The sequence below is a fragment of the Pimephales promelas genome, chromosome 7 (assembly GCF_988280905.1).
Source record: "Pimephales promelas chromosome 7, fPimPro1.hap1.1, whole genome shotgun sequence".
Taxonomy (NCBI): Eukaryota; Metazoa; Chordata; class Actinopteri; order Cypriniformes; family Leuciscidae; genus Pimephales; species Pimephales promelas.
In genome coordinates, this window is record NC_142775.1 from 21,248,350 (window position 1) to 21,260,744 (window position 12,395).

At 36.7% G+C, this 12,395-nt stretch overlaps 2 protein-coding genes across 4 annotated transcripts in view; one reads left to right on the forward strand and one right to left on the reverse strand.

Moving 5' to 3' along the window:
- Positions 1-989: 989 nt before the first annotated feature.
- On the forward strand, positions 990-6,855 carry dnajc3a (DnaJ heat shock protein family (Hsp40) member C3a). The gene is made up of 12 exons (XM_039682323.2): positions 990-1,204; positions 1,826-1,936; positions 2,079-2,203; positions 2,312-2,386; positions 3,204-3,356; positions 3,858-4,039; positions 4,271-4,390; positions 4,649-4,754; positions 4,860-4,980; positions 5,402-5,534; positions 5,645-5,793; positions 5,879-6,855. Exons 1-12 carry the CDS (start codon positions 1,123-1,125, stop codon positions 6,037-6,039), a joined length of 1,518 nt encoding a protein of 505 aa, XP_039538257.2. The 5' UTR covers positions 990-1,122; the 3' UTR covers positions 6,040-6,855.
- The window catches only part of uggt2 (UDP-glucose glycoprotein glucosyltransferase 2), a 31,367-nt gene continuing 25,804 nt past the window's right edge, over positions 6,833-12,395 (reverse strand). For all 3 annotated transcript variants that reach the window (XM_039682321.2, XM_039682319.2, XM_039682320.2), the window contains 8 exons: positions 11,648-11,746; positions 11,475-11,559; positions 10,594-10,776; positions 9,509-9,669; positions 9,240-9,354; positions 9,027-9,143; positions 7,302-7,455; positions 6,833-7,219 (listed from right to left, as the gene is read on the reverse strand). In XM_039682321.2, the coding sequence (XP_039538255.2) occupies positions 7,197-7,219; positions 7,302-7,455; positions 9,027-9,143; positions 9,240-9,354; positions 9,509-9,669; positions 10,594-10,776; positions 11,475-11,559; positions 11,648-11,746 (937 nt within the window). In that variant the 3' untranslated portion in view covers positions 6,833-7,196. The remainder of the gene's footprint in view (positions 7,220-7,301; positions 7,456-9,026; positions 9,144-9,239; positions 9,355-9,508; positions 9,670-10,593; positions 10,777-11,474; positions 11,560-11,647; positions 11,747-12,395) is intronic.

A 12,395-nucleotide genomic window follows, 5' to 3' on the forward strand; every position in this document is an offset into this window, starting at 1 on the left:
CTGAATGCCAGTATCCACACCGGTGTGACGACTGACAGCCTCACAGTCTCCTCAAACATTGTGTTCATCCGTGCTGTGCCATGTCGAACCACAACTCACGTAAAGTCGACAATTCCAACTTCGGGGAATGACTGCAACTGCAGATTTCGAACAGAGATGGCGACAAAGAGGGAAAAAATGCGGACTGCAGCTTTTTATTCATTGTAATCACACGACTTGCTTCCATACAACAATGGCCCTGTACCAATATCTGCACTTGCGCCCTTGTGTCCCTCAATGCGCGTTCTCGCTAAGGGGTGCAAGACCGTAGGGTGTCCCGATCCTAATAGTGTACTCCAGGGGTGCAGGGGTGGTCACAAGGGTACTTAATGCACCCCTTTCGCAAGTGCGCATCATACCTCACTTTGTTATGGGATATTATATTATATATTTCATGAATGGGATGGGAAGAATTTCGTATATCAATTTCCATAATAATATAATTAAAAATGCATTTCGAATCGCTATGATTCCTGCAAGGCAGCTCAGGTACCGCAATCACAATTTATCTTATCACAATTTATTTTATCCAAAAACTGTTTTAATACTACTCACATTAACAGAAATGTTGGTAGAGATAAAAGAAAAAAAAAGATATACATTTTTTCATTCAAAGGATTGTGTCATATTACAGCTATTATAAGCAGCACACACCAAATGTGCCAAATGAACGGTGTTTGCTCCCCTGCCTGATCACAGAGGTGAGATTGCAACGTGTGCAAATCCTGTCCCAATTCTGCTCTTACTCCGCTAAGTGCACTTTCAACAAGTGTCCACTTCGAGGAAGACCTTAATAGGGCTTAGTGAGTGGGTATTGGGACAGGGCCAATCTGCGCACCATGCGCACTCACTGTCGTGTGCGCATGCGCAAACAGAATCAAAATAATGATGCCGTGGCTAGTCTCCGTTGAACAGTACTTGATAGGTGGGGTTTATGTAAATATCAGCCAATCAGAGAGACCCACGATTAGTGGGGATGATGTCTGCTGGTCTGACAGCTATGCGATTGTCCAGCGTGTCTTTGGTCTTAGGAACTTTATACAATAGCCTAAATCAGTGATTTGACGCAGAAAATAAGAAAACATGGTTGCCGTAAGCCCAGTGGCGCACAAATTGCTAAGCTACGTTCCTTTTTTACTAGTTTTGATCGATCTTCGATACGAAGGTAAGTGATAAAATGGTAGTGCTGGTTAATGAATTGTTTTTTAACCGGGTTTGTTAGTGAACTATAGGCTACGTACGTCTTCATGACAGTTGTTCAGAGAAAATAGCTTTGTTCGTTTTTTTTAAAAATAAACCCCAAACAAAGACAGTGAGGTCTGTGACAGTGAGAACAATCCCAGCTGTTTAGATGTTATTCATAGAGAGAGTATGGAGAACTATAGTACAGAAACGCAGCTGAGGTTCCAGTTACCTGTCAAGCATTTTTTTAAGCTCAATGATGATTATTGTGGGTTATTCATTCTACAGTATATGTTTTTTTTTTATTATTATTATTTTTTTGTTTCTGTTGCTGAGCCTGAAACACTGTGGTTCCACTGCAATAATAGGTTGACACAGTGTCAACTTACTAATCTAGTCTACTTGTCTCTATTGTAATTTACTCAAGTGAAATCTACTCCATTCTAATGGACATACTATGCCATACCAACTTTAATGTGCACTAAGCTTCTCCTTTAGTATACTCTGTCTACTACTGAATATGTCATGCAGGTATTGCATGCATACCTTGTTATACTGTCTTACCAACATACACCAACATATTTTCTTTTTACATGTATTGCAGGAGTTAATGGTGGGAAGGATGGTGGTGTCGAGAATCATCTGGAGATGGGGAAGAAGCTTCTGGCTGCAGGACAGCTGGCTGATGCTTTATCTCACTTCCACGCTGCTGTTGGTGAGTACTGGATCTTTTTACATGACAACCGTTATTAAATCTTGTGTGTAATGATGCAATGTTACATTGTTTTCCACAGAATACCACTTTGATGTAAGCAGTGTGTCTAGATTTATTCATTTTTATTTTTATTAATTATCAGACGGTGATCCCCAAAATTACATGGCATACTATAGGAGAGCAACTGTGTACCTAGCAATGGGAAAGTCAAAATCTGCACTACCAGACCTCAGCAAAGTCATTGAACTTAAACCAGATTTCACATCGGTGGGTTTTCAGAATAATTTCATCCTGTAAAAATATGTACAGTATTTTTAATTGATTTAATGAAACCTGTTACCCAGAAATTAAGTAGTGTTTCTTCTTAATCCACAGGCTAGGCTTCAGAGAGGAAATCTACTGCTGAAACATGGCAAACTTGATGAAGCAGAAAATGATTTCAAAAGAGTGGTGAGTGACATTTGGTTAGCATTTAGAGATGCACCAATCAGACCAAAGCTGATCATTGGTTTAATATGTGTAAAAGTGGGTCTTTGAAAATAAGTATTGCAGATAAGGGTAGTATTTGTTAACATAATGGTAAAATACAGGTTATTGGTTTTGGCATAACATTTTCTGATCAGTGTACGTTTAGTCAGCAAGCATGGCCACCTAAGTTCTGAGCTTAAGTTCTTATACCATATAATATAATTGTATCACCTATGAGGAGAACTAATAAAGGGTTAGATCACCCAAAAATGAAAATTATGTCATTAATGACTCACCCTCATGTCATTCCAAGCCTGTAACACCATCTTCGAACACAGTTTAAGATCTTTCAGATTTAGTCCGAGAGTTTTCTGTCCCTCCATTGAAAATGTATACACAGTATACGGTCCTTGTCCAGAAAGGAAATAAAGACATCATATAAGTAGTCCATGTGACATCAGTGGGTTAGTTAGAATGTTTTGAAGCATCGAAAATACACAGTCCAAAAATAACAAAAATTATGACTTTATTAAACATTCTATTCTCCTCCGGTTCTGTGTTCACAAGTCTGCAGTGACGCTGCTGGCGTCTTCTCTGGTTACTTGGGTTTGAACACGTCAGCAGCGTCTTACATTAGCAGTGTCGCAGCGGACAGAACCGGAAGACAATACAATGTTTAATTAAGTCATAGTTTTTGTTAGTTTTGGACCAAAATGTATTTTCGACTGTTGTGCTGTTCTGATACTTACTACCTTTTCATGCCCTTAAGGATGACATATTTTTTCCTTTTTTCATCCAGCTCAAATCAAACCCAAGCAATGGAGAGGAGCAGCAGGCGCAGAGCCAGCTGAAAAAATCTGATGAAATTCAGAGACTGGTGGCCCTGGCACAGAGCGATTTTAACCGCAAAGACTACAGCTCTGCCACATCACACCTCGACATCATCATTGATGTGAGTTAACCTGGATCAAGCTATTATCCGTTACTAAAACTGAAACCATAAAAAAAAAAAAAAAAAAAAAAAAAACACTTGAAACAAAATAAACGTTAACTGCAATAAAAAAAACAAAACAAAATAAAGTGGCAATAAGTGGCAAAAACAGAGAACAAAATTACTAAAACTTTTAAAGTAAATTAACAAAAACATAAAATCCCATTCAATACATTAAAAATATTTTAATAGTATATCGGTGATGCTAAAATAGTAGTGACCTGGGTAATGTCCCTCCCTTTATAAACATGATAGTTTGTATTTACCCTAGAGGTTCCTGTAGGTGATCCATCCTGGTGCAGAAAAGGATTGTTTGTGCTCAATAAGAGCACTGTTTGTTCAGAAAATTTGCCTTGCATGAACTGAAAACAGAACAAATAGCATATTCAATGTCAACAGCAAAAGATTCATATTTAAAATACAAAGCTAACAATGGATTACATTTGCTTGACATCCTCTCAGACGTGTGTTTGGGATGCGGACTCCAGAGAGATGCGGGCCGAGTGTTTCATTCAGTTGGGTGAAATGGGCAAAGCCATCAGTGACCTCAAGGCCGCTTCAAAACTCAAAAGTGACAACACTCAGGCTTTCTACAAGCTCAGCACCATCTATTATAGTCTGGGAGACCATGAGATGTCCCTCAAGTAAGTCAACACGTGATAATAATGCATTAAGTCTGGGAGTTTGGAGTGTACAATATAGGCCTACACTGTAAACTACTTGCATTGTTTTGATAATAGTATGTGAAATTAACTGCAAAATGCAAAGAATGTACATAATGCCACACTATGTCAAAAGTGAGTATCATCCTGGTTATTTTGAATTTCTAATCAACGTTTGGATCCAGATTTAAGAGTTTATTTTTTTGTCTGCAGTGAGGTGAGGGAGTGTCTGAAACTGGACCCGGATCATAAGCAGTGCTTCAGTCACTACAAGCAAGTTAAGAAGCTCAACAAACAGATACAGGGCGCTGAAGAATTGATCCAGGAGCAGAAGTATGTCTCAAAATATTTATACGTGCACATACGTCTGGGATCTGTAATGTTTATGTTTATGTTTATGTGTAAGATGTCTCTTTTGCTCACCAAGGCTACATTTATTTGAATAAAAAAACAGTAAACCAGTAATATTGGGAAATATTATTACAATATGCACATTGAATGCACATTCATCGATTGACAACTAAATGTTTTTTTGTGTGAATGCACATTCATCGATTGACAACTAAATGTTTTTTTTTCCTAAATCCACAGGTACAGTGATGCAGTTAATAAATATGAGTCCATTATGAAGACTGAACCAAATGTTCCTCAGTTCATACTTAATGCCAAAGAGCGCATGTGCCACTGTTTGTCAAAGGTAGGACTGAGCTCAACCACAAGGTGTCGCTCTCTACCAAAGCATACACTGCATCTGTGTGGGAGTGATAGAATAAGGTGAATATGTTTTGGTTTTATTCCACAGGACCAACAAACTGCTAGAGCCATCTCAGTGTGTAGTGAAGTTCTGAATGCAGACCCTCATAATGTGAATGCTCTGAAAGACAGAGCCGAGGCCCTCCTCCAGGATGACCAATATGAAGAAGGTAGCATGTTTACTAATTATATATTATTAATAACGTAGTCCTATTAGTTAACATAGGGCATGCAGTTGAAATATTAATTGATAAATAATGGAATTAATAAATTTGCTAATTAAAATAAATGCATTACTCATTCATATCAGCAATTCCCAGTATATTGTGTGATTTATAATTTTACTAAGATATGAAGAATTCCCCTAACGTATGGCAATACAAATTTAAATGTTGTCTGACAGAGACATAATGGCACTGTAAAGCTTTTGAAAAGCTAATTTATTATTATGGTTTCTGTATGTTCATTCTCAGCAGTATTGTTGTATTTTATCTTTTAAACTCTACAGTTTAAATAATCAACAGATAGGCTTCTTTCTCAAGATTGCTCTTAAAATGATCAGGTGTGGTGACGTATTTGTTCTTTTGGCAGCCATTAAGGACTTTGAGAGTGCTAAAGAACATAATGAGAATGACCGGCAGATCAAGGAGGGTCTGGAGAGAGCACACCGGCTCCTCAAACAGTCCAAGAAGAGGGATTACTACAAGATCCTGGGTGTGAAGAGGTTAGATAAACAGATGATGGAGAACTTTAGTATGTATTATCAATGCAGAGGCCTAACATTTTTTCATTTCGAAACGAGTAAACATTCTTATTAAACTGCTGTGGTTGCAGAACTGCCCAAAAGAAAGAGATCCTGAAAGCATACAGAAAGTTGGCGCAGCAGTGGCATCCAGACAACTTCCAGGTTGAAGAAGAAAAGAAAAAGGCAGAGAAGAAGTTCATAGACATCGCTCAAGCCAAAGAAGTTCTCACCAACCCAGGTATGGTTTAGTGCCACATGTGGTGTACTTTACACTGTTGTTGCTCGGTTCTATGGTAATTACGTCCTGTTCTGTTTCTCTGCAGAGATGAGGAGTAAGTTTGACCAGGGCGAGGATCCCATGGATCCAGAGAGTCAGCAGGGTGGGGGACATCACCATCACCACTTCCACGGTGGCTGGGACAACTTTCAGGGATTTAATCCTTTTGGTTCTGGGCCATTTAATTTCAAATTTGGCTTCAACTAAGGCTTGACTAAAAGGACCTAGGGCCTGAATATGTGCTAAAATCAGCCAATAGGGACTGGCACCTTCTGACCCTTCCCGCAGGCATGAATCCGATATGACAAGCTCCTTGAAACAAGCTGTCAAGTGATCCTGCTTGCTCACTGTTGTTCCTTGAAGCACTTCCTCTACTTTCAGGGATCTTACAATCCAGAACACAAGGTTATTCTTCAAGCAACGTCTATACGTGTTGAACGTTTCATTCCTGAGTATAATATGTACATAGAAAATTACATTATTTTTCTATGAATCAAATAATGATGTAAATAATTAAATAAAGAGAGATGAATGCTTATTTAAAAGAATAGGTTATTTTTGCCTGGTTTTAGACACACCGTAAAAAGACAAGTTGACATAAAAATATTTTATTCCTGAGAAAATCCACATCCTTGAACATCAAGGCATAGAAGCAAACATGTACAGAGACAATGATTTGATAACAATATAAATAAAATGGGGAATGTAAAAGATCCGCCTCATTACCTAGAGATTGTTTTGTGGATTGGATCTGCAGTTGACAAACTTTGTCAGCAGTGAATACAGTAATTTGAATTCCCATTTCCAATAATGGTTTACAATTGTGTATATTTTATTTTGGAAATAAAACTCTGTGAACTCTACTTCGTAGTATTTCAAAATATCAAGGCAATTTATAAGTGAATTTAGGATGAGACCTTTATTATAAAGCAACCATTTGAAATCTCAGGTACCCTATTTGCACTGACTGACAAAATATGGTGATGGAATATTTACAGAATTGTTTTTATTTTTTTTATTTTTTTACAAAAAAAGGCATTTACAGTCTTCTCTGGAGTATTCAAAGTTGGCATGTTTTTCCTCCTAAAAATATTACAGATATACACCAGTGCCATTTTAAGTTCGTAGACTGGCCAAAAATATCAGATAACACTGCAATTTATTTACTACTTTTTGTCAACAATTTATAAAACGGTATGTCATGTATACAGTTTGAATGAAGTCAGAAAGAATTCAAAAAAATTATATAAATTAAAAAAATGCTTAAGTCCATTATTATATTTCCTCAGTGTTCCTGTTATGGTAAATATCTCTGTATGGTAGAGTTCAAGATTCACAGGAAGTTTATGTGCAACCATCGAGTACTAAAGTTCATCACGTCGAGTGCCTGTTAAAATAAAAAATGATGAACTTGTTTAATCCCAAGGCCTACTAAAAAATATATCATTTTAGTGATGATTAAGTCTTACCTGTGTGCTGTGATGATGGTCTACCCTGGGTAATTTTCTCCTGGTCCTTCACCTGTTTCAGAAACTGCTTTATCTCATTGTCATACTCAGTCCATTCTGGAACAATCCTCACGGCTGCACTCAGCTTGGGCTCTTTGGTCTTTGGGTTATTGCACTGAAATAAATCAACCCAAACAAAACAGTCAATTGTGGTGGTAAAACACTCCCTTCCACCTTTTTCAACAGTTCCTTGAGTGGCCTTATTTCACTTCTTGAGCACTTCAAGTGCTAACTGCCAATGCCGTTTATCTATAATATAGCTTGATATCAACACTTTCATGGCTTTAGAGTCATAAAGCACATTTTTATAACATAACGACACTTTCGTTGTGCCACTGGCACAGAAAGTAAAAAAAAAAACAAAGAAACATAACCTAAAAAATGACGCCAAAATTAAAAACACACCACATCTAAGCTGAAGCTACTTACTTAATTTAGTCTGAACCCACCAGTTTAGACTTTTTAGCATTTAAGCATAATCCCCAAATGGTTAAAGGTACAATATGTAAGAATTGCCACAAGACGATTCAAAAAGTGATGGAAAATATTGACCCTGGCAAAAAAAATAAAAAATCCCACTCCTCCCACCTGCAAATTAAGCCTATGGTAAAAATAAACACACATGCCACTGAAGCAAAAGACTTTCACAACTAAACTTGGTATAAATTGATGGGGTGAGAGCGCTAATGGAATGCAATGGTCAGCACTCTTCTGAGCTGAGCGAGTGAGACCAGCCTGTGCAGTGAGCTGCAGCACTCACACATATTCCCTCACCGCCGTCTCTAATGAGACATTTCCCTCTCCACCTCCCAGGAGCAGCCGGCAGGGAGAAAGAGGGTGTAAATGAGACTACTATTTTTGTAGTTCTGTCTGTGTGTGCATTAGCCATGGTGTGAATGAAGAAATCTGGGTATGATCAGACTGCAGGCATCACACAACCTGATATCATCTCGCATATCGTTTTCAATGCAATGCATTTCAAAGTAATTTGATAATTATTACTAAAATTATAGCAGCTGCCTGGAATATATAAAATATCTAAACTCTATAATGTATATTGGTAACACTTTACAATAAGGTCTGGAAATGTTTGGTAACATTAGTCATCTATATTATTTGTATTCATTATTGTGATTTAACAATGTACAATACTTCTATAGCATTTATTAATCTTAGTTAATTCCAACATTTACTATTACATTTTTTTACATGTAGAATTGTTACATGTATATAAAACCCATGCAAACTCATCATTAAATCTCAGTCAAGGTGCGTTCACACTTACTGGTGTTCGCAGGCGATACCCATTTAAATAGAAAAATGTGCAAATGTTTCGCAGTTTTACATGAGGGTAAAAAAGTTCCTCATGCAGTTTGAGCTTGTGTTCAGGTTGGTCAATTCACCACATTGACCATCTGCTTGAGTTCTTGATATGTTGCCCACAAAATGTCGGCAATATGACAGCGACTTCACATTTAAAATAGCTATATAAATTCTTCCTATTTTGGTTTCTTTATACATACCATGCTAAAGCTTCCTGGATTTACTTACATGCCCATGTCAGTAGTTGACGTAGTTTTTTATTTACTCTCCTCACCTACCAAATGTGTCTCCCATTCTTGTTTAGCTGTAGCATGTTGCCAGTGCTATAAGATTGCTATAAGTGTGGTGTGAAAGCATACTAACCAGATCTATGGTCTTGGCTGTAGCTTTGGAATTGTCATCACACCAGGTCTCGCACCACATCCACTCCTGAGGTAAGGATTTGATGGCTACTTGATGGATCATGTTGTTGGGAAGGTCCTGTTAGCATCAAACCCCAAAGAGAAACATTCAAATCACATGAAAGTCCTTCCCTATTTGTGAACATATGGCTGTTGAGCGATGTCAAGCTAATACCTGGTCCAGGTTGGACAGACTGTTGGGATCTTGGCTCAAGGCTTGGTACTGCCCTCTGAGCCGGTCTCCAGCTGCAATCTTTCTGAATTTCTTCAAGTCCACCACATATAATGCACTAAGGGCCACATTTATTGAATATAAGATCTCTAATAATATTAGATATTCTTTCAATACTAGATTTTAAAATGTTACATTCAATAATTTATCTAGAATTTTGAAGACGAAAGTAATATTCTCTATTTTCATTGTACAGTAATGTGATATCTAACCTGATATGGTATCTCCGGTGTCCAAGATGGGAGGCCCAGTAGCCAGTCTTCCAAAAACGGTAGCCTTCCATTTCTTTCCGGCTGTCGCAGAATGGCGTGTAGCCGTACGGGGCGCCCTCTAGATCCAGATCTCTCAGCTCCTTCAAATCTGCCCTGACAATCTAAATATAAAGCATTCACAGGGTCATGTTTTGCAATTAGAAGATATCACTATTTGCTAATGCGCTAACAATGAATTGTTGGCCTGTGAATTCTTTTGGCTGGTGTTACGTACAAAATGCCAAACTGTAAGACGCATCGTTTAATCAGATTGACAGGCTGGAAATTGATGCATATTACTATGCGTTAACATAGTACCACTATTTTACTACTCAATCTATCAAAATGTGTAGTATACAACAGAATATCGTATCTCACAACGCAATGCTCAATTTGCTATTCAAGTGCAATGGATGAACTGGAAGTAATGAGCCATGATTTTAAATATTTTTTATTATGCAAGTATATATTATAATAGACTGCCAAGAGTCAAGATGTTTTAAAGTGAAAATTCAACCAAAAATGAAGATTAATATTTTCTCATCCACGTCATTCTAAACCATAAGACTTTCGTTCATCTTTAAAACACTAATGAATCCTTTTTTTATGAAATCGAACATATTTCGGTTCTCCTACTGTATTGAAAGTTAATTTCTCCAAAACTTTTTGACGCATTCATAAATACATTGTAAATGTATAAACATATGAACGGTTTAATCGAAGTCTTTCGAGAGACATGATCCCTTTCATAAGATGAACAGTTTCAATTTAAGGTTTTATTTTCATATAATGCACATACTAAGTCACATCAAATACAGAAGTTCAACTTGATGATTTGAAGTGCAAGAAAAAAAGTCTTGAGGGTTTGGAACGACACAAGGATATGTTAATGATGAAAGAATTACATTTTTTGAGTGAACTAAACATTTAAAATAAAATAGGATAAAAAAAATGCAACAGTAATTTTCACATGCTATTTTTACAAATATGCAGGCGCCCAGTATTCCACTCAGAACCACTGTTATTTTTCACATGTGTAAAGTCACCTGATCAGCATCAACAAAGATGATCTTGTCCACGGCCAGGGGAAAAAGCACATCCAGGAAGAGGATCTTATAACCCCAGATGATTCGCTGCTTTTCTGTCTGCTGGTGAAGCCAGCGTGGCCACTTATACTGGACCAGCTCATACTGGAAACCATATGCCTTCGCCATGTGTGAGATTGTGTCCTGTACACATAAACATGAAAGATAAACCATAGAGGAGGATACACTATAGAGGTATGTATTTGTTGATAATTTGTTCTCATTTTCTTTGGTTAAGATTAGGACAAACCATTAATTTAATGAATCATGTCGGAGCATGTATTAAATAGACTTCTGCTCTGCTCATTATTTAACATTTGAAAAAAAAAAAATATTGTATTATACAGTTATACTATAAAGTAAACGTAAAATTATTATCATTATTATATAATAACAATTTTCTTTATTTTATTTATTTAAATTTTAGCCAAATTGGCCCTACAAACCAGCACAAAAATGTATAAATAAATCTGAAATCTGACCTCACTGTAAGATCAAAGCAGCACACACAACATTTTTATATCTTATAAAATGTAACAAAATAAAAAAAAAAATTGATCTGATGCCAAAACTATGCTATAACGTTTATAAAGTTGGTCAAACCAGCAACTAGATATTCCTCAGAAATGTTTGCAATGGAATTGACAGACAAAAAATATGAGGCTTATATATATATAAACCTGTGCACCCTGTCTTTAACAAATAACCTAGTATTCAGCCAATCAGACCATAAATAGTAATTTGAGCCTCTACTGAGCTCTTGCTATTTATGGTGCACAAAATGGATCAGTCAGTCAGTGAACGGCCAGGCGAAAGCAAGCTGAGAATGGTAGCAGTCTTACCTTAAATGAGGGGGAAAGGTAGTTTTTGAGGAACCAGAACTTAACAGGGGTTGATGTGTGTTGAATGACAGACAGCATCATTATTCTATAAAGGGAAAAAGGGGAAGCAGAAGAAACATGAGAAGCTAAATACAACACTGATGTGGTTGCGTTCATACAAGTGGTGATCCTACCTCAGGAAGCGCTCATACAAATGTCCAGAGGCCACTGAGAAAATGTTGAGAACGTCTTTCTTCTTATCGCCATCATCCACACTTGGTCCACCAGCAAAGCTGCAAGACATCCAAAATCCAAGTCATCAAAGTCTACATTAAGTGATTTGTTCAAAAATTACAAATTCACTAAAGTTTTACTATATAATTTACTCCTGTTATGGCAAAGCTGAATTTTCAGCAGACATTAATCCAGTCTTTGGTGTCACACAATCCTTCAGAAATCATTATAATAAGCTGATTTGGTGCTCAGGAAACATTATTATCAATGTTAAAAAAATGTGCTGCTTAATATTTTGTGTTAACTGATATTTTTTTTCAGGATTCTCTGGATAATAGTAATTTATTTAAAATTGATTTTTTTCCCCTAACATTATGTATTTATTGTCAAAGTGAAAACACTAACAACTGAAATTTATTGACAGTCCACTGGTAAACATGGACATGGCAGAGTTGTGGATATTGCAAAAAAAAAAGAAAAAAAAGAAAAAAAAAATGCTGTTATTATCTTGATCCATCAAATTGACAAATAGAACATGCTAAGTTAAAATAAATAAAAAAGGTAATCTTATTGATTGTAAAATCCCATTTACTGTATGAATGTCACTGAATTAGGCAACAAAATACCAAGCAAATGATGCTAGATCTTATCTCAGCAGCACTAAATTCTGTTGGTTCAGTTAAGTTATTCTGTAAAAGTTAATGATGA